Raw genomic sequence first — 27,644 nt, forward strand, 5'->3', positions numbered from 1 at the left:
ACCTGTGCTTGCAAACTGGATTCTTGGTGGCAGCGGTAGCAGCCTTAGTGGTTCATGCCAGTCTCTGGGGTCTGAGCTGATAGCCGCAGCTTGTGCCCATCTCTGGAGCTTGTTTAGGTGGTGCTCTGCCTTCTGTGGGCACACGAGGAAGGAATCCCGTCTCCTCACACACCCGGAAACAATGGTCTCTTGCCTCTTCGGCAGCTCCAGACTTTTTTCCGGACTCCCTCCCGGCTAGCTGTGGTGCACTAACCCCTTCAGGCTTTGTTCACGCCGCCAACCCCAGTCCTCTCCCTGGGATCCGACCGAAGCCAGAGCCTCAGCTCCCAGCCCCTGCCCGCCCCGGTGGGTGAGCAGACAAGCCTCTTGGGCTGGTGAGTGCTGGTCAGCACCGATCCTCTGTGCGGGAATCTCTCCGCTTTGCCCTCCGCACCGCTCTTGCTGTGCTCTCCTCCGCGGCTCCGAAGCTTCCCCCCTCCGCCCCCCGCAGTCTCCGCCTGCGAAGGGGCTTCCTAGTGTGTGGAAAGCTTTTCTCCTTCACAGCTCCCTCCCAGTGGTGCAGGTCCCATCCCTTTTCTTTTGTCTCTGTTTTTTCTTTGCCCTACCCAGTACGTGGGGAGTTTCTTGCCTTTTGGGAAGTCTGAGGTCTTCTGCCTGCATTCAGTAGGTGTTCTGTAGGAGTTGTTTCACATGTAGATATATTTCTGGTGTATTTGTGGGGAGGAAGGTTATCTCCATGTCCTACTCCTCTGCCGTCTTGAAGGTCCCCTCTATATCTATATCTTGAGACAGAGAGAGCCTATATTAAACAGACTAAGCAGGAGGGTACTTCCTAGGTATTTGTCCCTGTAATTAGACATGTTTCTATTTGTCACTGCTTTTCATAGTTTTTCCCCCTTCAAGGTTGTGGGAAATGTCTGAATACACGTGAACAAACCTATAGACTCTTCAGGAGTTTCTGGCTTTTTCACAACTCCTCAGTGCCTATCAGTGCATCCTCACCCGACATCACTCCCAGTCTGGAATTATCTCCCACTTTGATTGCACCTCTGCAATCTGTATGACTCAGATTGGATGGCAAAGGACTGGAGTTGGTGAGGGAGGATGTGAGGCATGACTTCCATAGACACAGTGACATGTAGATGGCAGTAGCAGAGGAATGACAATGGTGCTTGTAGTTTACAGCTGTCTACCTGATTCCTCTGAGTCCTGAACTGCTTGCACTGACTTTTCAATTTAGAAAAATTACTAGGACAGACTATAGTTATCACTTCTTCTGAATTACATGGTACACTTCAAAATCCCCTTTGGTACAATTTATTTATTGACTTGATAATGTTTTCAAGTTGAATAAAATTAAAATTCCTCAATAATATGCCTTATTTAAATTAGTATTATTGTGGTTTTGGACCTCAGAAATAATCCTTTTATAATGAACTCATGATTATCTTCTAGGAGAAGATATGGTGAAAAATACTTCCTGCTAGTGCATATTGAATTGTCATTGACTCAATTAGGCTTTTATGGGCAAAAATAATAATAATCTTCATTTTCTATGACCCATTAAGAATAGGAATTGATGAAGTTTTCGGTAGAAATACTCAGTGAATTAAATTATTCCTGTTCAGAGAAGGTGTGAACCAGCAACCAAATGATAAAGTTAACCCAGTGTCTTTCTCCCATCTGAGGCAGCTGTTCTTTCCCAATAACTTTCATGAAAGAGGTCAGCCTGAGTTAACTTGATATTTTTAAACTCCTCCTGAGTCAGATTTTATGAGTGTTTTTGCTGTATTATTTAGTTCAGTGTTGTGATTATCCAGAATATTAGACATATTAACAACTAGATTTATATACAAACATTAAAGCCTCTTAAAAATTGCATATTTTCTTATTTAATGAATATTTACTGTCTCTCGTATCCCTGGCACTATTCTAGATGCTGAGGAAAGTGATGAACAATACAAACAAGGCTCCTGTTTGCATGGAGCTAATATTTTAGTTGCGTTAGAGAGGAAACAAAAATAAAATTGAAATGGGATACTCTATGTGAAGTTTTTCTATTGTCTTAGATTTTCAAGTAAAATACAAACCTGAGAACTATAGATAATTCTTTCTCCATGCTGTGAAAGGTTTTGCTATGCCACTTAATTAGGACTCACTAAATGTATAAGTTAGGGCATCTCTAGCTGATATAACAAACTCCAGAATTTCAGTGGTTTAACACAATCAACATTTTTAATAATTGTAACAGTGTGGTTCATTTGTTCCTGGTTAGTGGCTGGCGCCCTCCATGTTGAGATCCCAGGATTCAGACTCCTCCCATATGGTGAATCCATCATCCTTTAGGGCCTCAAAGGTTCTTGCACATGGGTGGAGAAAGAGAAAAGAGAGGAGAGAATTCCTGCTAGTCACACAGAAGTGGCACACATCACTTCAACTCACATACTATTGGAGTGAACTAGTCACACAGCTATGCCTGGGTGCAGGAGGGTCTGGGAAATGTAACCTCTGATTGGATAGCTGCTACCCAATGATATCTTTATATTGTGAAGGAGAGCACAGAATTTTGCTGGAGAAATGATATTTCTGCTGTGTCTAGGGAGATGAGAAATCTTTAGCCTATCATCCGCTTTCTAGCCTGTGTATGCCACGGCCAGAACACAAAGAGAGTGGCGGTGTTTTCTTTAAGGAGTGGAAACTGACAGTTTAATGCCCATTAGATTTTGGTGCGTTCCTGCCCACAGATTGGACCGTATGTAAAGGGAAAATGGCTAGAGTGAAAGCAGCTACACTTCCACTGACACATGATAAGACCTTCTGGATCAAAATGGATTTTACTCTGTGGAAGGAGACTGGGCTTGGACTGTTTTAAAAGAATCTGCCTCAAGGTACATTCTACTAGAGTGAGAAGAACCCAGAAGAGTCTACATGGGGGTAATGCTAGAAAGAGTAAGAAAGAGGGACCTAGCAAGTCAGCTGGAGAAGATCACCCAGCATCAATTAAATAAATGGCCTTTGTTCTTTTACCTCTCATCCCATCTACATCCTGTAACCTGAAGGATCCATATTAGCACAGTGATTGCAGGAGGGGAGGAAGTCAGAGCAGGGAATTGAAAAGAACAGATCATGTCTACCTTCTTCACAGGCAGTCTGAAAAATCAGTAGATAGTCCTGGAAGTGGGGACGGTGTGCCAGGGAGAGAAATCAGGAAAAGTATTTGTTGGATGTGAGATGAAAGTGTTGATTGATTTTGTATTTCTTTATATATCTGACAGTGAGACTGCTCTAGCATTGCGAACCATCCTAAGATAACAACAGGGGTGGGGAAAGGGAGATCCTGCCTGGTTTGGAGAGCAGCAGTGGAGGAGAGAAACCATTTTCAGATTACACTCCACTAAGTTTAGTTCACCAGGTGAACCCATTACCATGACCATAAATGGACAAGATGAATTTAGACAGTGATAATTCTACAAACGAAAATAGTCCAAGGTTTCATTGAGGATGACACAAAGACTGAAGCAGTACAACCAGGTAGAGAGACTAACCAATGTATAAGCCCTTGGGACAAAATCAGCTTGGTGGGAAGGGGCCTGCCAGGAAGGAGCCCAGGCACTCCAGGAACAGAAAAGAGGCTTGTGAGGCTGGAGCTTGGACAGAAATGGTAAAGGTATGATTTGCGATCAGAGGTGTCTATAGGACACCATCTTGTAGGACCTCAAAAGGCAAGATGAGAGTTTTTATTCCTTGTGCAATTAGAAGCCACTAGGAGGTGTGAAGAAGGGAATGACCTGATCTAATTTATGTTTTTAAATCTCTCAAAATGTTTCTTCTGTTTTAAGAAAATAATAAACATATAATATGTATTTAGATGCTGAAAATATTTTATATTTGTTTTAAGATGAACACAGATAGTCAAATTCCCTTTGAAAAGGTTTATAACTTAACAAAATTCAGTTCAGTTGTTTGTACATATTTTAAAATAGTATTCCAGACTTCTCTGAGTATTTGAACTTTTTCGATAGTCTAAATTTCAGCATCTTATGAATGTTCTCATGCTTTAAAATCTTTACCTATATTCCACAGGATTAAATATACCCAATTTGGTCTCTCTACAAAGGATTGTGAGAAATGGAAGCAGTTTCTTTAAACAGTCATTATGTTAGCTAAAATATTCCTTAAGTACAATCAAGAGAAAAATACTAGACAACTTATGGAGGAATACTCTCTATCATTGAACCTAAAAGAGGCCATGTGAAGATGAAAGACAACTTTTGAAGTCACCATATACAGTCATTACTATTTTTCAAAAAAAAATAATCAGTCAAAACTGATTTATATTTAATTCTAAACATAAACTGAAAAAAATCCACTCATCAAAGTGGAGTAAAATGCCATTGGCAAGATATACAGTAGCCCATTATTTCAAGCTTTTTAAATATATCAAGTGTTCACAGAAATTTAACTGACTTTGTACTTCCTATTGAATAACTTATTTATCAAAAAATGGAATGGGGGTAGTAGGATACCTTAGGCAGCAAGACTATTAACCATTTTTGCAGAGTAATTTTTTACACATTTTGTTTTGTATGTTATTTACTCAAAATAGTTATGTATTTCTGGATTACGTAGATAACTCAAAGGAGGTGTTCCAAGAATAAATTTACAAATTTTGATCATTTGGTAAAATGGTGAATGACAAAAATTTCCTTTCTTTAACTTACTGAATGCATCAGATATTTAAAGAAATATCTAATTTTTATGGCCTTAAGAAATCTAGTTGGAAAATTAATCTTGTCTAAATTAATTTTGACATTATTTTGGCAGATGGATATTTAATAAAAATTATTTATATAATACCATATATGAAAGGTATCATTTAGGGATTTTTATCTGTTTAAACTTTGAAGAAAATAATATTCAAACCATAATGAAAGTTAGAAATTATTTTTTATAATATTGTAGTTAAATTTGACATATATTTTACCATGGTAGGAGTACAGAACAATTAATTGGAAACTTCAGTCATTTTAGTATAATGAAATATTCATTTCTATTGAGTCTGTTGCTATTTTCAAGACTCCAGAGAATTTGGTTGCAGGGATTCTCCAGTGACTGCAGTGGTACTTAGTGCTTGTAAGCAATTGATGATTGCTCTCTGGAAGGCTGCTCTGTGAAGAATTTTGAGGGGGCATCCAGTCCTACTGGATAAGAGTGAAATGATCAGGTAGTGTTACTTGCAATGGATATGTCAAGGAGGAGCTGTGACAGAGGTGCCCCTTAGCTGCCATCCACATTTCCCAAGAGATTTGGCCAACTGTGTAGAATGTCATCACACATTTGTAACACAAAGCATGCTTCTGTTATATGGCTTGTAGTTCACAGAGGAAACAGTAGCTTTAAAGTGGTTTTGTTTTATTTTGTATTCATAGTTTACATGTGATAAGACATAAAGCAATTCCATATTCCAGTACTTTTTTCCTTTTTAGACCAGAGTTTTTCAATGTACAGGTCTCAGAATGTGACTGGGTCAAAATGAGCATTATTTTTTAAAGAGATGACTAGAATAGAGTAGAGTAGAATAGAATAGATCATAGAAATCACATGTGGTAAGAGTAGGGACTGTTTTGTGAAACTTCCTTTTCAGTAGTATGTGTATATGAGCTGATGGTGATATAAAAATGAATTACTGTGATAATCAGTGGTTTAGATCTTAGCATTTTTACTACTTTGAAGAAGCTATAGTACTTCCTTGGTGGCGCAATGGTTAAGAATCTGCCTGCCAATGCAGGGGACACGGGTTCAAGCCCTGCTCCGGGAAGATCCCACATGCCACAGAGCAGCAAAGCCCATGCATCACAACTACTGAGCCTGTGCTCTACAGCCCGCGAGCCACAACACTGAGCCCACGTGCCACAACTACTGAAGCCTGTGTGCCTAGAGCCCGTGTTCCGCAACAAGAGAAGCCACCACAATGAGAAACCCGTGCACCACAACAAAGAGTAGCCCCTGCTCACCACAACTAGAGAAAGCCCGTGCGCAGCAATGAAGACCCAATGCAGCCAAAAATTAAAAAAAAAAAAAGGAAGCTATAGCAGTGTCTTAAACTGACACTTCCTCTGAAGAAATTTGAGTAATAGACCAGGACACATATCTAGTCTGAGATGTCTCATTTCAATTTTCTGTCCAAAGACCTGGGCAAAGTTTCTAGGCTAATATATGGTGGTTGGTATTTGTTATCATGGCATATTCCTTTGGGTTAGTTGTTGATTTGCTTGACCCTCAGAAACTTCCTAGGAGTCTGTGTTCTGTAACAGTCTTATAAAATATGTCAGGTTGCCTAAGAAATAGTAAATTTTGTGATGTAATGCCACTGTTGAGTTTTTCGCATGTTATATCTTATTTTTCCTTCTTTATAATTATGAGCGTGGATATTTTACTGTAGGAATTTAATGGCCATTTATTTTAGGAATCCATGATTCTAATATCTCCTGAAACTATTGTAGATGGCCATTTTCAATTGCATTCATAATTAAATCTGATTTGTAGTAAATTATATCTTCTCTCATCTAGTAATTATAAACTTGTCTATATCCTTGATTTCCATCTTTCCTTGCCAGATGATGTTCACCACACTAAATGCTTTTTCCATCCCCCTAAAATATAATACTTATCCACTCATTTATTTATACAGAGGTAATCAAGCAAATGCTTGTTCATGGACAAAGCTGTAATGTCTGTCTTGAAGATACGTTGTGTGAATAACTCTCTCCCCATCACCACCTGTCCCCACCAGCTCCTTTAATGTGATTTGATAAGTTTCAAAATAGCTCCATGTCCCAAAGTACATCCATTACCAAACTTTAAATTATGACTAAAATGTCCAACATTCTCCATTTAATTAGGTTAAGCCATTATAGACAATTAGTCTTTGTTAAGATTGAGATATGTCCTGTCTATTTAATCACTTTTGACACATTTCCTTCAACTAATGGCTTTTACTGTAGTGGAGATCATGGCTGTAATGGGGTAAGATATAAGTCACTACACAGAGAACAGACTTGTGGTTGCCAAGGGGAGGAGGGATGGGAGAGGGATGGATTGGGAGTTTGGGATTAGCAAATGCAAAATATTATATACAGGATGGATGAACAACAAGGTCCTACTGTATAGCACAGGAAACTATATTCAATATCCTGTGATAAACCATAATGGAAAAGAATATGAAAAATAATATATGTATAACTGAATTACTTTACAGCAGAAATTAACACAACATTGTAAATCAACTATACTTCAAGAAAATTTTTAGAAAAAAGATATAAGTGGGCTTCCCTGGTGGCGCAGTGGTTGAGAGTCCGCCTGCCGATGCAAGGGACACGGGTTCGTGCCCTGGTCTGGGAAGATCCCACATGCCGCGGAGCGGCTGGGCCCGTGAGCCATGGCCACTGAGCCTGCGCATCCGGAGCCTGTGCTCCACAACGGGAGAGGCCACAACAGTGAGAGGCCCGTGTAGCACACACAAAAAAGGCCCATGTACCACAAAAAAAAATAAATAAATAAAAGATGTAAGTCATTAGCCAGAATGGATCAGAATGAGAATCAGGAAATGTCTTGGAACATGAAGTGTGCCTTCCATGGCTGAGTGGATGTAGCCCAGGAGGCAGGACAGGAGAAACCTTACAGAAGGGAGGAGTCTAAACAGGAAGGTAGTCATATCATCAGCATAATTTGACCTCTTAGTTCAGATTGTCTCTAGAATTTGCTACTAATGTACAGAGCTACTTAAAGTGTATCCTCGGAATCAGCAGAAGCAGCCACAGCTTTTTAGAAAGATAAATTTTCGGGCCCCATCCCAGATGTACTGAATCAGAATCTTTGAGGAAGAGGGCCAGTAACCCATATTTTAGCGACCTCTACGTATGATAAGTCTGAGTACCACAGCAAGAAGAAACATTGACAGACAGACCTCATAATAATAATGGTACTGAAGACAAATATATTTTAAATGTAATTTTGCAGTTTCCTTAGCATTTAGCTAGGTGGATCTCTTGGACCGTTTGTTGTTGAAAAAAATATTGTCACCATTTAGCAAGGATAAACGAAGAAAATATGTAAGAGATTAAAAGAGAGTGAGGTACATTCAGTAGTGGGTCAAGGAGAAACATAAACTTTTATACATTTGGCCATTGTTTTATGGCTTCCGTAGGACAATGACTCTATGCTGATGCTAAGAGCTAATTTTATATTTCTTATGTCATTCTAGGAGAGTGTTTGTATTGAAATACGTCTCTTTAATCCAGAAGAGAAAATTATTCACTTAAATGTGCAGTTATCGAGTGCTGCCGTTAGTGGACTCAAGGAACTTGTACTATTTCCACTAGATTCTCTCAACTGTGTTGTACGGTATTCTCCAGCGACTACAGGCTATAGAGAACAAAGGTATGGTTTGAGTGTGGCATTATACTTATTGCTGATCCTTTGAAATTAACCTTTAAAATTATTTCTTTGCATGGTATAATCATTGAGATTACACTCGCTCATAGTTTTAGCTTTGTTTAATACCATTCATTGGTAAAATATACTAATTTAGAATTACCATTGTTTTCTTTAATGCAAAGATATTTTTTATTAGAATATCAAGTTAAATAATTCCTAAATTGCCCCTATATACTCTCTTTCACTTCACTTTTTGTTAACCATATTTTTCTGGGTTGCACCAAATGAAAATGATTCTGTAAGGACTAGGGGTTAAACTTTCAATTTTCATGATAAAAATTCATTTATATCTTATATTCTCAATTAAATGCAAATCAGATACACACATATATTAACAGTGCAATGACGAGTGTTCTTATGGCATAATTATGAAAAACTTTGCACTGTGTATTCTCACACACACACACAAACACATGGCCTCTATGCTCACGATTAACTCAGTTTATAGTAAAATAGTCAACTTTCTTTGTTTTAACAGTAATATCCAATTGTTATAGTTTTAAAGACTGTACTTAGTATTGGTGTGTACGATGCATTCCATTACGCCATGAAAATGTCTTTTGCTAGTTTATATGCTCTTTCAGAGTTAGAATAATTCTTATTTTAATGAATGATGAATAAATAAATATATTTGTAAAATTTTAAAGGATAAACATTTTTATAATGTGAAGCATGAAAATTAAGACCATAATGTATATACAAGACCCTATTTTGCTAGATTACCATTAGAAACGTGGGCTTGTCTCCTCTCTGCATTGTGACTATAGAGGCTTTGTGAACACAGACTGAATCTTGGATTTTCTTTGTCAGCATACATTAAAAGACACAGAAATACATTGTGACCTTGGAAAGTAAGTTCTATTTAATAGATAAAATTATTTCATGGAAGAAAAAAATGTTTATCTAAAAGAATATTGTTATAATGCATTTAGTATTTTAAAATAAGACATAAATATGTTTTTAGTAATTGATTTATTTCTCCAGGGAGGTTTGATATTTAAATGACCGTGTGGAAAACTTGTGTGAGAAGAAAAACAAGTCAGGACTTAGTAAGGAGAGGCTTTTATTCAAAATGATTATTGCAAGGGAGGAAAAGGGACTATTGAAATAGTTGGTGGGGTACTATTGCAATTCGGAGAACATTCCCCTCTCAGAAATCTGCAAGCTACTCAATATCAAACCGGGCAAGCTTTTTCTTTTATAGGCTAAAGAAGGAGCAAGCAGAAATAAGCAGAATCTTTGGAGGGAAAGCTGGACAAGGAAGGGAAAATGACCGGTGGGGACTGATAGGAAAAAGGGTTTTGCTGTGGTCAGTTGATTCCCAAGAGAAGCCCAGAAGGGAGGCACATTCTACTTTTTTGGTGCTTGCTCAGGCTTGGGGACAAGTAGAATTCAGGGGCCTATGGGAAAGATAGAAAGCTGACTAAAGTTTGGTCAAGGCAAAGCAGAGGGTAAGTATTGGGCAATTGAGAATACTTGGTCATTTGGTTAATACCATATGCCCTTGAAATATGACCTTTATATTTAGGTGATTGAGTTCCTAGTACATTTCTGGGGTCAAGTTTGGCGCTGATGCATAGGGATAATCAAGTCACATTTCCTGCTTTTAAAGTGTACGTGTACCAGTGGGCAAATCAGTGCCTTCTCATTAATGTCTCTCCCTCAGCACACCAAAAGAGTGTTCAAGTCTCCCAGTGCCAGATGTTGAGCCAAAACATCACTGCAAGTGATTTATTAAGGAGGTGTGATCCCAGTAGGAAAAATTAGTAAGAGAACAAGGGAAGCAGAATAAGCAAAGGGAAGAAGCTAAGCAAGGATGTGATTGCAGGTACAGTCCCAGACTTTATCTGTTGCTGTGGAGAGCTTTGGAGCATAAATCACATCTCAGAGTTTGTCTTGTCTCGATGCCAAGATTCTGGGCTTTTGAACTCCCATACTAGGCAGTATAAGCTTCCTCTGGATGAGCTGTAAACTCCCAGCCACTTCTGCTCTAGGGCTGAGGACTTCAGGATCCCAAGGCAATCATCTGAAAGTCTCAGGTGGAAGATGAACAGCAAGCATGCGGGAGTTGGAGGATGGAGGCAGGAAACTAGGTGGAGCACCGACAGTGTCTGCTACAAGTTATTTACAAATTTATTTCTAGATTTAAGTTTTTCTTGTTTTAAATATATACCAATATGTGAAAACTATATATATATATAAAACTATAAACTATATATATATATACACAATTGTTAATAAATATAAGTCAGTGTTGTGAAAATATTTGGCTCAACCAATTTTACAGTCATGTTTTTTTTCATTTTACCTAAAAGTGCTAGCCTTTTTTTCTTTCAAGTTCTTGTTGTTCTTTACGTTTTTCTAAAACAACTACTTTTTATCTAAGTCATACTGTGTATAATTTAAAGTTGCATAATATTGAAAGATGTTTGATAGTTACTGTATTTCTAACTAGTCTTGTGGGTCTTTTTCCTCTTCTGAAGTTTTCATGGTCTTTAATTGTACCTAATGTCCTCAAAATTCTTAAGGATATACATTGGTGTGGCTCTATTTTCGTACATTTTTCTGTGTAGTTGGGGTCTCTTTCAATATGGAAACACTGAGATATTGTTTCACACTTGTTAGAATGGCTAGAAGTTTGAAATCAGGGTTTCAGCTGGACCATGCTCCCTCTGAAACCCAAGAGGGAGAGTCCTTCCTTGGCTCTTCTGGCTTCTGGTGCTTGCCAGCAATCTTTGGTGTTCCTTGAGTTGTAGATGTATCATTCCAATCTCTACCTCCTTTCTCGTATGGCCTTCTCATGTGTCTTCACATCATCTTCTCATAAGGACACCAGTCATGTTGGATTAAGGGCCACCCTACTCCAGTGTGACCATAACTTAACTAATTACGTCTGCAATGACCCTGTTTCCAAATAAGGTCACATTCTGAGGCACTGGGTGTTAGAACTTTACTATATCTTTTGGGGGGATGCAGTTCAACCCATAATAGTCAACAAGTTTGTGAAATTTATCATTGAACAACTTTACTACCTTTGTTCTTCCTTCCAGGTTTGTCACTCAGATAATTCCTTTAGATAATCCTACACACGAAACCTTAGAATTGGAAGCAACAAACAGTAATCCTGATAATTTTGTCCTGGAGATTAACAGATCACAGGTAAGTATATTCAGAAAGCCGAGTAATCTACCACTAGTAGAACATTTTCCAATTCTGATTTTGGGACACCATGGAGTATTAGCAATTGAATTATTAATAAGGCTTCAAATGCTAAAATTTTAAAATATATGCATTGCCAATTTTAATTTATCAAGAAAATCAGTATCATGTTCATGTAAATTTTTGAAATTATATATGCTAGATTCATGCTCATTTTCACTGAACCCTAAATAAATTGGTTGTGCTTTATTCCTGACCGCTTTGGTAACCAGTTTTTGCAATAGTTTCCCAATAATATGATTTTTTTTCTGATTTTAATTGGAGTGGTCTTTTTTTTTTTTTTTTAAAGAGACAATTGTTTAGAGCAGTTTAGGTTCACAGCAAAATTAAGCCGAACGTACAGAGATTTCCTATATACATCCTGCCTCAGTCTCCCTCCCACCCTCCCTATCCCACCCCTCTAGGTGGTCACAAAGCACCGAGCTGATCTCCCTGCGCTATGCGGCTGCTTCCCACTAGCTATCTGTTTTACATTTGGTAGTGTATATGGGGCACAGAGAATTTGCTTTTCTAAAAAGTTCTCTTGTTGCTGCTGCTGCTGCAGCTGGAGAAAGAGCACATTTTAAGAACACTGATTTAAGATATGTACAGTTTGGAGAGTATCTCAAAGGAACATAAATTCAGGGAATATTCATAGGCAATTGGCTATGTGGCTCTGAAATTCAGGGTAGAATATTAAGCTAGAAATGAAGACTTGGGGGATCATTTGCACCAAAATGATAACTGAAATTTGGGGAGTATATGGGGGGAGATCTGTGTATATAGAAAAGTAGAAAACCCCAAGCCTCACTGACCCTTAAGTGTAGAGGAGTGAGAAGAGTCCACAAAGGAGACCCACCCTCCCTCTTGCGTCTCCCCAGCTATCAACGTCCCCACCAAAGTGGTGCATTTTAGGAATATGATTTGACTCAATGGTTATTCTATGTGTCCAGGTCCCAGGACGCCAGTTCTTTTTAGCTTTTCCTTAGTTCCTACCCATCACCCCCTCCCCACAGACAGTGCTGACAGCTCTGCCTCTCTCTCTTTTTCTCTACCTCATTTTCTCATTCCTTCATTCCTGGGAGAGACTAGAGCCAGTCAATGGGCCTCAATCACTTTATCTTCCCCCAAGTAGCAAAACAAGATCTGAAGGTTCAGCATCCCTGTCTCTATTTCCAAAGCATACGATACCAAATATGTATAGTGAATGCCAAAACCCTGCTTTCAAGTAAACTTCGAAATGATAATTGCAATAGATTATTTTCTTCAGAGGACCTCACAGTAAATCATGGTATTTAGAAAAAAGCTTTTACTATTTGCTGTTTGATGATTGTTTAACGAATCTACAATGTGATTTCTTTATTTATATTTTAATACCTGTCTCTTGTCACTTACTGGTTGCCAACTAATATGATATAAAATTAGTTCTTAACTGCCATGATGTGTCAAATCAGATATCGCTAAGTATTACATTGCTAAAATTGGTGTATATAGTGCAATCTTAGAAAAATTATTTTAAAATATACATGTATGTTTGTATTACTTAACACCATATTTTCCATAAATTAAACAGAATATGATGTTCAGGCTATAGTTTACATTTAACAGAAATTACTCATTAGTGGTGTTTTCATATCCTTCGTATCACTACTTTTACAGAGAATGTAAACTGTGGTCCAAGGGAAAACAAATGCATTGTATTACAGACGCCATCTTAACGTTGCATAATGAAAAAGATGGTCTCGGCTTTAACATTTCCAACCATGGTTTTCTAGTCCATTCATTCTTTTGTACACTTATCAAATATTATTGACCACAGAATATGCAATTAATATTTGGAAACAACTCAAAAATAAATTTACAGGTGAGAAAAATACTATTGTATGTTATAGAACAAATAGGAACATACATTAATGGTAATGGTAATAAATGGAAAGTATATTATATATATATATGTATATACTTTATATAGATATGTATATATAACTTTATTCCTGGTTTTGTTGTGTAATATTCATGTTTACATAGGTAAGGATTTTTAAATATTGATGATTACCTGTAAATGCTTCAATAAGTAAGCATAGATTGATTATCAAGGCAAATAATGATATTAAAAATTTACTGTCCTCCATCTATATATTATGAGAAATTTCAAAAAGATAACAGAAGTGGAAAGAATAATACAATGCACAAACTTATACCTTCTATCTTGGTTCTTATAGTAACAATTTGTTACATTTTTTCCTCTCTTTTCTCTCTTACACTTCTTACTATTCAATTTAAAGGTAAATTATAGATGCTATTTTAACAGTAAATACTTTAGATTATATTTCTTAAGAGCATATTAGTCTCCTCCATCATCTAATATCCTGTCCAAATTTCAGTTTACCTAACTGTCGCAAGAATATCTTTCCCTCTTGAACTAGGATCTAGTGTAAGCTCAAACATGGGAATTGGTACTGCTGATGACACTTGCTTGTAATAAAATGTTTTTAAGTTTCAAAAGCTGATATGTTTAACATATTATTTATATATCCCATTACACTAAACCAGTAGGTTTGCTACAGTTAAATTCCATCCAACCGTGTTTATCTTTTTTTCCTTGAAACCAGGGGAGATGCATTTTTCAGTAAATTTTAGGTGGAAATAAAGGAATTGAGTTATTGCTTGGTTGTATACACTACCTCAGTTTTCACCACATGCCTCTGACATATATTTATAGAAAAGGAATTTGAGGCCAGAGAGGCTAAAATATTTAAACCACATGATTAGTCAGTGGTAGAACTAGAGTTAAAAATCTAAGTTAATATAGTATTATACATTTTTCCGATGAAATGGTTGATTTCTTTTATATATGTATGGGGAGAGGGAGAGAAATATTTTTGTCACATTTGCTAAATTGAAAGAACATATGAACTGCAACTTTTCTGTTTTTTGTCTTTGCTAAAGTTAATTCTGATATTAATTTGAACTCCTTAAATATGCATTAACTGATAATGTCAAAACTGATAATGAAGTATCAGAGGGACACGCAGCCTGAGATAAAAAATATTTGCTGTAGATAAACCACATGTATAATAAGGAGGTAACTCTGTTCTAAAATTAAGTTTGTATTTTTTTTATGGTCGTTTTCAGAGTTTATTGAAGAGCAAGTGCTGTATTCTACAAAGATTGAATGAGTTTGCCAAATTGCAAGTGTCCTTTTTCAAAAGTTATCTGGCAAAATACATTAGTGAAAAAATAATTGACTTACTTCTCAAATGTGCCACTCATTCTGTCATTCTATAAGGGTTGATGATAAATATTACGTTATTCACAGTGTAGCTTTTTGATTACTTAAGATCTTCAAGCCTTCATTATATTATGATGGAGTTTCTAGCTTCTTTCACAATCTCTAAAGACGTAACTCAGATTAATACATTTCAGACTCAAGTTATTCTAGCAGGTCACACCTTGAGGGTCTATGTAATAGGACAAAGAAAAAACTTCATTGTACAATAAAGAAGCATGTCTTACATCTGCACTTAGACTCAGTTCATTTCTTTTGACCTCGCCAACACTGCAAGTTAGGTTCCCAGTGGTTTGACATGTATTTTGGGATGGATAATAAGCTATGGGTTCTTTAAATAAAATGTACATTTCTATTATTGGGGATTCCAACTCAGATTAAAAAATTCATCCTGATTTCCTTTTTTTGGTCGATGTGGTCATTGTCTGGGGGAAGAACATTGTGTGAGCACTAATAAACACTGTTTACTATGGGCTGTTTCACCAATATTCCCCAAGCAGGCATACTGAGAATGGTTAATGTGTATAAGGCAACACGTTAATCACATGAACATCAACCTGGTATACACCTAGCACACAAAGATGCTGACTCAAACAAAAGTATTGATTTTTGTTTCTCTTCCTTGTTTCTTAATTTACACAGCTGATCACACCACCTCACTCCACCAAAGACATATCTGTTCACTTTCGTCCTTCTGCTCTTGGAGGAGCTGGTCATCAGACTTCTGTCACCTTCCACTGTGCTCAGGTACAATAGAGAATTCTTGGACCAAGACAAGTTAATTAAATTTTAAAGTCAATACACAAGTAAATCTAATTTGTCCACTTGACATCTTTGCAAGCAAAACACATTTATTGTAAATTATTATTTAAATGAACTTTTGAAAATACAGTATGCATTATGTATGTGCAGGCATTTAAGAAGGCATTTTTAAATCCTTAGATCACTTGACTGAAAGAGAATATACACCCAGATTTAAAATGTAAGGACTTTAATGTAAATGCTAAATTGCTAGCATTTATGTTAATTTTCTGACTTGGATTTTCTTACTCAAATTTTCATGAACTTAAATATAAAACTGTATAAAATGTAATCTTGCAAGTGCTGTGTTATTTTTTTCACTCTGTTTTCATCTGAATAATAAGAATTTAAAAACATATTTTTTAAGTATCTCTAGACTCGCTACATGCCATTCTAAGAATTATTTTAATTCATTGTCCAGAGTCCTATGGAAGAAGTATGGCCAACCCCATTATATGGATCAGGAATATGAGACACAGAAATTAAGACCAGGCAGCTAGTAGGAGGTCGAACTCAGACCTGAACCCAGGACATCTGGCTTCAACCCGTCTTCATGACTGTTCTTACAGCTACTGACAGAATGCCTAGGCATAACTCTCTTACTGCCAATGAAAATTTTTCATAAATTTTACAGTTATTATTATTTTTTACTTCTTCAGGTGTTGATGCGGGAGTAAAGTAAATCGAGGTATATACTTTATATCCTATGGGACACCAAGGAGCTTACAAAATCCTGCCATCTGGGAGGGAGTGAAATCAAATATAATACAGGGGTTCCTATGTCAGTGCAAGGCCTGTATGTAACTGAAGTACCCTCTTTTTCCCCCAAAATGTGTAATTTAGAAAAAAGTTTTTGAGGCTAATAAATTTTTTACATGATTACTGACTTATACATGACCTGAAGCAATACTATGGAAGTATGCTTGACTTTCAAAGATATTAAAGAAAACAGACAAACCAGTAATCCTTCTCATAAAGAAGGGCAGGTATAGTAGAGAGATTTTCTTTCACAAAAATAATTTTAACACAGCTGATCTTTTAAATCATTGCTTCATAGCAGGGTCAGGCCTTTCATCTTAATTCTTGGAGATAACTTAGTTGCTTGCATTTCTGGTGGAAATTACATCTACTCAAGGTGGTCTGGCACATCAGCAGGATAGTGATCAGTTCTCCATCTTAATAGATTTAGAAAATCCTAGCCTAGAGGCTGAACTCAAAATTCTTTATCAAATACAAAAGAACTCAAACAAGTAAGTAATCCACTCAAACCTTTTTGTCAATCACTTTAACACTGGGGCTTGATTTCAGTCACTCTAAGCCTCTCCTTCCAAGTTGTAGCAAATCTCCAAGCCTTTATCTCTGGTTAGACTTAAGTCAGTAATTCATTCTTTTAGCTACTGAGTCCAGACCGCTTCAACCTTTTCAATGTGTTGCCCTAACCTTTGTGGTTTTTCTTGCCTTTTCTTTTTATTTTCTTGCCTTTAATTTTTTTTTCCTTTCTATCCCTGAATAATTCAGGTCTTCCTCTTCTTTTAATTCATCTAGTTGACATTCTTTGCAGGCAAAACTGGTTTATCCCAAAGTATTAATTGAATGAACTTTTGAAAATGCAGTATATATTATGTATGTGTAAGCATCTAAAGAAGATATTTTTAAGAAGAAAATTTTAGGGCTTACTTTTCTAAGTCTGAAAGTTTGCAATTAGGTTAACCACTAGGGAAAAACTCACACAGATTTCTGTCCCTCTCTTGATTTCACTGATAAATATATCTGAACTAACACACACAACTGAGTAGCTGATTAATCAAAAATCTAGTGTGGTGGTGCTTGTAGGATAAGTTTTAACTATTTCTGAATATGACTCTTTGCTGAACTTAAGGAAATGGCTAAGGTTTATTATTTGTTTCATTTGTTTCCAGTTTGTATCCATGTGAAGAACTCTGCATTGTAAAAAATCTAACTTTAGGCTAAAGTTGTTTGTATAGATTTTGAATCCTGAGATTAATTTGGTTAGGGCATCACAACTGCAAATATCATAAACTCATAATATGCTACCAGAATCTCTCAATGAGATTGTTACTGCATAACAGGATAAGAGGAACAATAGTAAGCAGTAAATGTGATAAACAGGCCTTCTCTGATATCAAACATTATGTTCTGAGATTTTCTCTTGGTTTTCAGTCGTTTCATTTTTATTTTCAAATAGTTGCCATTATTTATTTCATTTATACTTGATGTGGGACTCACTGCATCTAAAGGTCAGAACAGTGAAAATAAAGGAAAAAGAGATAAAATCAGAGTGATTTTATTACCCAGCATGTGTCTATGGTCCTTGCAGCCTGTGTCTATGGCAAACTCTCTTGATTCTTAGCAAGCTCTAATGCCCTTGAGCTCTACTCAGTGTGCAAGCCAGATCTACTGTCTTTTACCTCCACTTGTTTCTTCTTTCAGAAACATTGAGATTGGATCTTTAATTGTTTTACTCTGTCTCCTTTCAAAGAAGTTTGAGATGAAGATGGACTAAAAATGTTACCTTTTTTTTAATGCATATGTTCCCTGGGGTACTTTTTAATTTCCCTCTGTGAACCCAGGTGGATAATGTAAGCAATGCCAGGGTAATTGTTGGATACTAGTGTCCAGGAATGGTAGGAAATGGTTTAACTTAGAACCTCCAGTATTCCAGGCCACTTGGCAAAACACGAAAACATGACCTTCTTGTTTTTGTAGTTTGGCTTATTTCCAGTGGTTTAAATTAACCTAATTTCTGTCATCCATGCTTTATTTTATAAAATAGCCAAAAAGTAAGTAATTTACATAAAACAGTTGTTACTATAATTGAACCCTGACATTTGATTCCAGGCAGTCAATTACGTGTGATCAAGTTCAGACATCATAAGTGAAAATATAGTGAATTTATGCTTGTAGACTCTCTAACTAAAAGTAATACAGTCATTTGAAGACATATGCAGATAAAACTTGCCTTTTCATCCTCACTTACTGAGATAGAATTTTATAAATTTCCTGTCACCACCCATCCTACTTTGGAAACAAAGCAAGTTTCCCTCTTTTTATTGGAACTTAAGCTTAGAAACATCTATGTAGTTTGAGAGGTGATAAACCAGGACATTGTTCGCTGGTTTTTGGTTAATGACCTCGTCATTCATCGGTAACATTAGCAAAGTGTTCAGTGTAGAACAGAGTCTCAAGGGACTTTTATTCCAAATGAATACAAACGGAACATTTTCAAACAGAGCTTTGCAGGCTTTTGAAACACAGATAAGAACAATGGCCACATTCAATCTTCTTCATATAATTTTTGAGCCATTTTTTCATATCATGTGATAAAACATACACTGTACTAGATGATGGGCGTAAATAATATGGCAATAAGTTGTATACACTTCTTTTTAATGGGACTGCAATCTGTGTCTCACCTTCTTTGCCTTCCTGTGATAAATATTTTGGAAACTTCATAGAGCATTTAGTACCCAGTTTGTTAGACAAATTGATTTTTTTAAAAATCTTGAGCAGAAATGCATGGCTTTCATTAAATTTTCTCTTTTATGTTATTATCAGTAACCTTGTATGTATTGAAATATGTTTAATATTTGAACATTGGCCTTTTGCCTTTTTTTCAGTGTAAAAACACATTGATTTTTCAATAAAATCAAAAGGGATTTGGAAAAGGAAGGAAAGATAAAAACAGTGCATGTTAAATATTAACAAAAAACTTATCTGCCAAAATTTTTATGTGTACTATATTTATTAAGTGGTACAAATAAAAAGTATGTAATTAGTACATATATGTTATGGATGTTTATCTTTATATAGTTTAAAGAATGGATATTCTACATCTCTGGAATAGGACTATTCCCCCAGCCTCTAGAAATAGAAAGAATGACCACATACCTTCATCTTCAATCATCTGTTCTTATACCTTTCCAAAATCCCACCGAAGAAGATGTTTTAATCGATATCATACTAATAGGTAAGTTGTTTTTCTTTTACTTTACATATGTTATTTTGTAATTTTTTTTAAATTTATTTATTTTTGGCTGCGTTGGGTCTTCATTGCGGTGTGCGGGCTTCTCATTGCAGTGGCTTCTCTTATTGTGGAGCACAGTGTGCGGGCTTCGGTAGTTGTGGTGCACGGGCTTAGCTGCTCCACGGCATGTGGGATCTGCCCGGGCCAGGGCTTGAACCCGTGTCCCCTGCATTGGCAGGTGGATTCCTAACCACTGTGCCACCAGGGAAGCCCATTTTGTAATTATTAATCACACTTATTCTATTATAGAGTCCAAGCATTTTAGAGGTAGTGGACACTTCAGGGATCTGTTAGTTCAACAACATCATTTTATTAAAGAGAAAGCATACATGTAAGAGATGAAGTATCATGGCCAAAATCACAACTCTAAACTCCAGGATCAGAAATTAGGAATCTGTATACCAAGTCAAATTCTTCTAATTTTATCTGGAAAGCTGAATATGTAAGTCAGTAAATTTGTACAATTCTTATGATATCACTCAAATATGCCAATGTTTATTCCTCAAAGTTTATAAAAATTCCAGTGTTCTAATTTTGTTTCCTTTGCCCCTTTTCTATATAAATAGCGTATTTAGATTAAATTTTGGCTCCAACCAAGCTTGTTCCTTTTTTTGTGTCATATTGAAGATGCATGTTTTTAAATTCAGTTGTGTGAAATGTTTGATCACTTTGTATTAAATGACCAAATAATGTGGGTCTGAAATAAAAATCAACTCATTATAAGTTTTCTGAAACACATTTTAAATGTAATGTTGAACATTAATAATTTTAACTTTTCAACTATTTTTACTACTTTTACTAAAATTACAACTACTGCTACAACTACAGTGATCCATTTTATAAAGTTCAATTTCAGGGCTAAAAGGAACACATATGTTAAGGTTTTTTATATAAGTAACCAATTTATTCTCCTGAATGGTTATCCTATTGCACTTCATGCTGCCATCAGGAGTATATTACAGACATAACTACTTATTTTCTTGAACCTTGTAAGCCCTGAGTATCATCATTCTCCTTAATTTCCAGCAGTCTCATTGTGGGAAAATTGTATCTTATCATCATTGCAAATTTTCTATTTTTTATTAATGCTGAAGCTGAACACTATCATTTACCTGTTAGAGTTCTCATCTTTCCTGATCATCTCTTCATGCTTGTGGTATGAAATAAGAAAAATTAAGAACATAATGTCATCTCATGTAAAATTCCCTTATGAATACTCTGGCTATGATGAGAAGGAGAGACATGCTGTTTAGTAAAACTTGACTGCAGGCTCAAGGAAGTCAGTATTTTAATGTGGAAGAGACTTGAGCATATATATAAGCAGAAGGAAGAAGCCAGGGTTGAGAAAGAGTTAAAGCTATAAAGGACATAGGGTTTAACCAATGGGCCAAGGCTCTGGGAGGACTGGTATCAGGGTTGAGTTAGAAGGAAGAGCTATGAACAGCAGGGGCATTTCTACTTTTGAACAGGTGGAGGTAAGCTAAAACAAATGTGAATGTAGATAAATTGTAGGTAGTAGAGGGGCTTTGGAATTAAGAGCAGTTGGATTTATATTTTCATCTGCTGAGAAAAGGAGATATAGTAAGAGATTTGAAGAGTGGCACAGTGGGTTGAAATAACTGCTGGAGGGAAAGGAAGATGGAACTGACAAAATTCAAATAGAAAAGGTATTGTATTTGGCTGGAATTGGAAAACACAAATTTAGGTAGGCGCCAAGAAAATATGTGTTTGTAAACTTTGTACCAGTTGTAGGGCTTAGAATTCCTGGTGTGGGAACACACAAGGCTGATTAATGGAACTTTCCAGGGAATGGAATTTTCAAGGCAGCTGCATAGCTATAAGAGTGTTATAAAAGCATATTGGGTCAATATTTTAACATTAAAATAAACTGAAATAATTTGTGGCTTCTTAATTTTCTTTAATTGGTCAAAAATTTTTTCTACTATGTAACAGGAAAAAAGAGTAAGCTTGATAATTAAAAATGTATTAGTCTCTTGTAGTTTAAAACAGTCTTTTTTAAGTAAACTCACTCTCTCGGGTGAATGTTTAGACTTTCAGGTTCTCCCCCTTCTTCCTTCAACCCATGGAGTCTGGGGAATAAGAAAGACACTGACCTCTGATATCTTTCTCTCTTCCACTTTCTCCATTAGTTTATGAAAAGATTCCTCCTTTCCTTTTCTTGGTGATGGAGTCTCTCTGTCACTCTGTCATAACCTCCTCCTTCTTTCTTTTGTGGACTTATTTTTTTTTCTAGCCACCATGTACACGTCTTCTTGTAATCATATTTCTTGGCAACCTGGCCTCATAATTTGACCTGAATTGTTGAAGGGCCACAAGGAAATATGACTGACAAGAAGAATAAAAATATTTAACACATATGCCAAATATACTCATTAGAGAAAGTACTACATTAATACCTTCTCATTTAAATATTTGTAAATGTCTTAAAATTATTTCATGATAGGACGATGGAATACCTTGCTGTCTTTCAAAAGAACATGTAAATGTTCCTGCAGATGCTACATAATTCACAGAATCCCCTTAGGGAGGTTGATAGGAAGACTCAATATAGCCCCAAGAGAGTAGTTGATGCGTGTGAGAGATCCCACAGTATTTCAGATCCTGCATTCCTCATCTCTCTTTCAGATAGATAGACAGACAGACTTTATAGATATTAAGATATATAGATGAAGATATCTTTCAAAAGTCACTGTTTTTCCCAGAAGGCAACATTTTTAGAATTGTAAACTCATCATCAAAACTTTTATATTGCCCAATTCTCTAACGTCTTTTCTTCTGCTATCTTGGCTGTTTTCATTTTAATCACTTCTCTCAGATATATTGCCCTTTGATATTCAAATAATCTATTTATTATCTTTAATTAAATTCTATTTAATCTTTTAATTCTACTGTGTGTCATCTATACATTCTTTCAGTTGACCATTATGCAAGGAAAGGTATCAAAAATATTATATTTGAGGGATCTATTCATATCTGAATCTATGCCAACTTAAAAAAGTAATGAGATAGGGAGGCTAGAGAGGAGATGGCCTAAACACCTGGAGAATACTAGAGATGTGTCCAAAGCACACCATTAATGAGTCCCATGAGGACCAGAATGCTACAGAAAAGCTTTCAAATAGCGTAGAAAACTAGGATTTGTTATGCATCCACTATGTACCACACTTAAGCTCTATAAATGTGACTATACCCAATCTTTACAAAAAGACTCTTGGAGTTTTTTCAATGTGGAACCTGAGGCTTAGAAATTTCCTAAAGCCATGCAGTGGGTAAGTGATGGAACAGGTTCTTGAACTCATCTTCTCCAGGACCACCTCACTGTCTTTCTAAGTTGTCTGCTTACAGATGGTGCTTTAAAAGCACCATACTGGATTAGCAGATGCAAACTATTATATATAGAATGGATAAACAACAAGGTCCTACCGTATAGCACAGGGAAGTATATTCAATATCCTGTGATAAGCCATAATGGAAAAGAATATGAAAAGAATGTATATATACGTATAACTGAATCACTGTGCTGTACAGCAGAAATTAACACAACATTGTAAATCAACTATAGTTCAATAAAATAAATTAAAAAAATAAATAAATAAAAGCCCCATACTGATAAGCCTCTAAAGAAAGGCACTTGCCCTTCTTTTTGCTTCCTCCCCCCGGATCTCAGGGAAAGAGGCCTCCCTGCATCCTATCAAAGGACCTCAAGAAATGCCCCTGACTACCACTCATTTCACATTTTTTCAGCTCTTCAGGACTCTCCTTTCTCTTTTTAACATTGCCATCAGACCCTAGCTCACATATGTTTGGATTTCCCATCTTGGCTGCCTTATTCGGCCAGGACATTTTCCCTTCCTCAGCGACTGGTATCCATGGACTCAATTCCCACAATCCTCTCTCGTCAGTAATTATGCCCTCCACCCCAGCCCCCTACTGTTAAGTTTCCTTCCTACTTAGCTGGAAGTAAAAGTGGAAACAGGGAAGGTAGCTGTGAATGGGAAGCAAGCATCTGAGTTGAAACATTAGAAATTAGGGCCCAGTGTATACATTAAGAATTTAAGGACCCATCTCTATTATATGTATGTGTGTGCCCTTGTTCATATAACCATATTCCACACCTGCTACTTTATATGCTTGCTAATGGCAGGGGTTATATTAACTCATAGATTTGCTTCTAACTAAATGAGTATTTCAGTGTTGGCATGTATATTGATAAAGCAGGAGTTGAATATTCAGTCACTGTTTATTGAGCATCTGTTTTGTGCTGAAAACTGTCATATGCACATTTCAAAGCTACCTCATGTGTGGGATATACATACACACAAAAATTTATACACATTGTATTTTGATTTTGTGTGGTATTCTACTTGTGAAATATCACTATAGGTTATATACCTAAAAGTTGCATAAATGAATGAAGCAGTAATAGATGTATGCAGAGTAGTTGTTTTGATTATTTCTGTTAAAGTAGCTGTAGTCTTGAGATTATTTGATCTTTTACTTAATACAAATTTAAATGCAATATTAGTGATTTGATTCAAATGTTTAAGTATAAGTGGATTCTTTTCCAGACATTAGTAGTTTTATTGAAGAGCAAAACAGAATAACAGCAGGGATAAAGGTGTGCATACCAGTTAACATATTAGTTTTACAAATATCAACTTCCATTCTGAGGGTTGATAAAATATAAACAAGGTACTCTGTTGAATTGTTGTTGACTCAGGTTGATTATGACCATGGTGTTCACTAGTAATATAGTAATAAAGCAAACAATATAACACAGTTACGATAAGTTAATCACACTTACGGGATGTGGAGAGGCAATACCCAGTGCATTTGATTTCACATGTTTGAATTAGTTTATGAAAATCTTGCCCTTGGAGGCCTCTGAATCTTATCTGAAGTACCTCCAGAGTTGAATAAATATTTATGTTAAATATGTAGTGATCATTGTACATTGCCAGTCAAGGTGTGCATAGCTTAATACATAAGAGAGATAAATAGGTGTAAGAAAAAGTCCCACGCTCTCAAAATCACTCCCAAATTCAGATAGTCTATTTAAATATTTGAATTAATAAACATCACTGGGAGATTTGAGATTGGTGGGCAGGAAAGTTGGAGTATCAAATATATAACAGTCTATTTATACCTTAGTTTCATTGGATTATTTGTCTTAGTTTGCTCATAACAAATAGCTAACACTCATACTATGGAAAAGTAGATGTGAAATTATTGTTATAGCCACTTTTCAGACAAGTAATCTGAGATTCAACTTGCTTATAATTACTTTAATTATTTTTAGATACTGTTTGGGAGCCTTAATATTTGGAATTCCTTTTTTCTCACTTAGTAGCTTTCAAAATTCAGTAAGCAGTAATTGGAAACTTATCAAAATTTAGATTCTCAGGTTCACAGTTATTCTGATTCATTATGTCTGGGGTAAGACCCTACCATCACAAGTTATTCCAGTGTAGGTTGTCAGAAGACAGTACTTTCAGAAATATTGCTCTTTACACAATGGTCTTGAAATATATTTTAATATCATACACCTCAATTAGTAAATGTTTTTCAGCATTCACTTCAATGTATGCATATTTACTTGTGAAATATTTACATATAGCATCATCACCTCATATATTCAATGTCAGTAAAGCTTATCTCCTTTCCATAGAGAATTAACTATAATTTATAATGTTTCCCCCATGACCCAGTAGTTCAACTCGCACAAATCTCATTTTAAAGATAACAAAATGTGCTTCCATTTAATTAAAGCTGTAGGAATTTTTTTTTTGCATTTAGTCTTTAGTCCCCTCCCCACAAAACAAAACTTTTTATTTTGAAAAATGTCACACCTACAGAAGAGCATAGTACAATGAATAGTCCTATATTTTTCATACAGATTCATCTATTTCATCAATTGTTAACTTTTGGGGAACTTGCTTTATATCCTATCTCTATCTGTAGACATATAATTTCGTCTCTAAAGTATGTATGGCCTTAGAAAAAGGACTTTCTCCAACATAATTGCAATGCCATTATCATACACTAAGATTTAACCTAGATACATTAATATTTTTAAAATATTAAATATCCACAGTAAAACTTCTCCAATTGTCCCAAAAATGTTCCTTATAACTTTTAAAAATGTTATCTTTTTTCCAGTCTGGGATTCAATCAAGGATTATTCGTTACATTTGGTTTCCAATCTCTTACATCTCATTTAATCTAAAAATTCCCTTCTACCTTGTTTTGTCTTTTATGATATTGGTATTTTGGAGAGTCCAGGCCAGTTGTCTTGTAGAATATTGCATGTTATGGATTTCTTTTTTTTTTTTCTGTACAAAAATTTCTTTGTCTTTGTTTCATATTGCATATCTTGGAAGTCATATATTAAGACATAAAAAACTACCTAAATATATTTACAGCTCCATAATGTTACACTGCATTGATGTACTTTGATTTACCTTATCTTTGTTTCTTCATTATTCAGTTCAGATTAAACATTTTGGTAAGAATATCACATATCGTGTACTTCTCATTGCAACACATCCGGAGACACAAAGTCCCATTAGTGGGGATACTAAGTTAATCACTTGGTTAAGGTTGTGTCTGCCAGATCTTTATATTGTAAAGATTATCTTTTCCCTTTATAACTAATAGATAATTTGAGACAATGTGAATAACCTCTTCCCTTACAACCCTTCATTTGATGGTTTTAGTATCCTTTCAGATATGCTACCAGTATTAATTATTATGTCCATTATCCTTGCTATTTTTTATTAGCTGAGATTTTTAAATTAAAGAAAATAGCTTTTTCTCTGCTTCTCTCCTCCCCCCAACTCTTTTTATTTTTAAGTACGAGTACAGATACATGGATTTTTTTTAATCTTTTATATTTCAGCATTTATTGTTTTCAAATCCCCATCACATTATCATATTTAATCACTGAACATTTAATTTATAAAAATGTGAGGGGATCTAAATTCAGAAGACACAAGCTGTGTGACCTTGGGTAAGGAACTTTTATTTTTTTGGCTTTTGTATCTCCTAACACTGGGGGAGGTACCAGGTAATCTCTGAGCTTGCTTCTAGCTGGTGATTCTATGATTCTTTGACCACTGCATGTGTACTGTTTGATGGCCCACTCTTTATTCAGGGGAGGCTCCTTGATTTCTATCATTGTCATTATATTTCTGAGTAATGTCCCTGAGTTTGGAAAAACAAAAACAAAGCCAGATGTTAACAGAAATGACTTTGACACCTACCTCTTCCTTCTCTGGATTTCTCTGTATCCAGATCTCTAGGAGGAACTTGTGGCTCTTAACGAGCAATTAAAAATACTAGAGCTAATATTTGTACAAATCCATAGCTATTATATCAATAGAAAATAATAATCTCTTACTCCTTTTCCTTTTTCTTCTTGCATTGAAGACTATTGAAATTGTTTGCTGCATTTTTGAATTATAGCAAATTTTTATGGTTTTTGAAAAGACATTCATTCAAAGAGTAGTGCCAGAGGGACTTCCCTGGTGATTCAGTGGTTAAGACTCTGTGCTTCCACTGCAGGGGGCATGGGTTCTATCCCTGGTGGGGGAAGTTCCACATGACCTACTATGCAGCCAAAAAGGAAAAAAAAAGAAAAAAGAAAAGAGTAGTGCCAGAGCAGACTGGGACCAGACCTTTTTCTTTTTTATTTCTTTCTGTTACTGATTCCCTTATGGTCGAAAGAACACAATCTGTATGATTTAGAGTACTTTAAATTTGTTGAGGTTTGTTTTATGACCCAGTATATGGTCT

At 35.8% G+C, this 27,644-nt stretch overlaps 1 protein-coding gene across 1 annotated transcript in view; it reads left to right on the forward strand.

Moving 5' to 3' along the window:
• CFAP47 (cilia and flagella associated protein 47) overlaps positions 1 to 27,644 on the forward strand; it is a 541,109-nt gene that overhangs the window by 436,585 nt on the left and 76,880 nt on the right. Inside the window, 4 exon segments of the mRNA XM_049704952.1 lie at positions 8,264 to 8,439; positions 11,547 to 11,655; positions 15,626 to 15,730; positions 19,616 to 19,772. Coding sequence (XP_049560909.1) covers positions 8,264 to 8,439; positions 11,547 to 11,655; positions 15,626 to 15,730; positions 19,616 to 19,772 — 547 coding nt within the window.

The sequence above is a fragment of the Orcinus orca genome, chromosome X, assembly GCF_937001465.1.
Source record: "Orcinus orca chromosome X, mOrcOrc1.1, whole genome shotgun sequence".
Lineage (NCBI taxonomy): Eukaryota > Metazoa > Chordata > Mammalia > Artiodactyla > Delphinidae > Orcinus > Orcinus orca.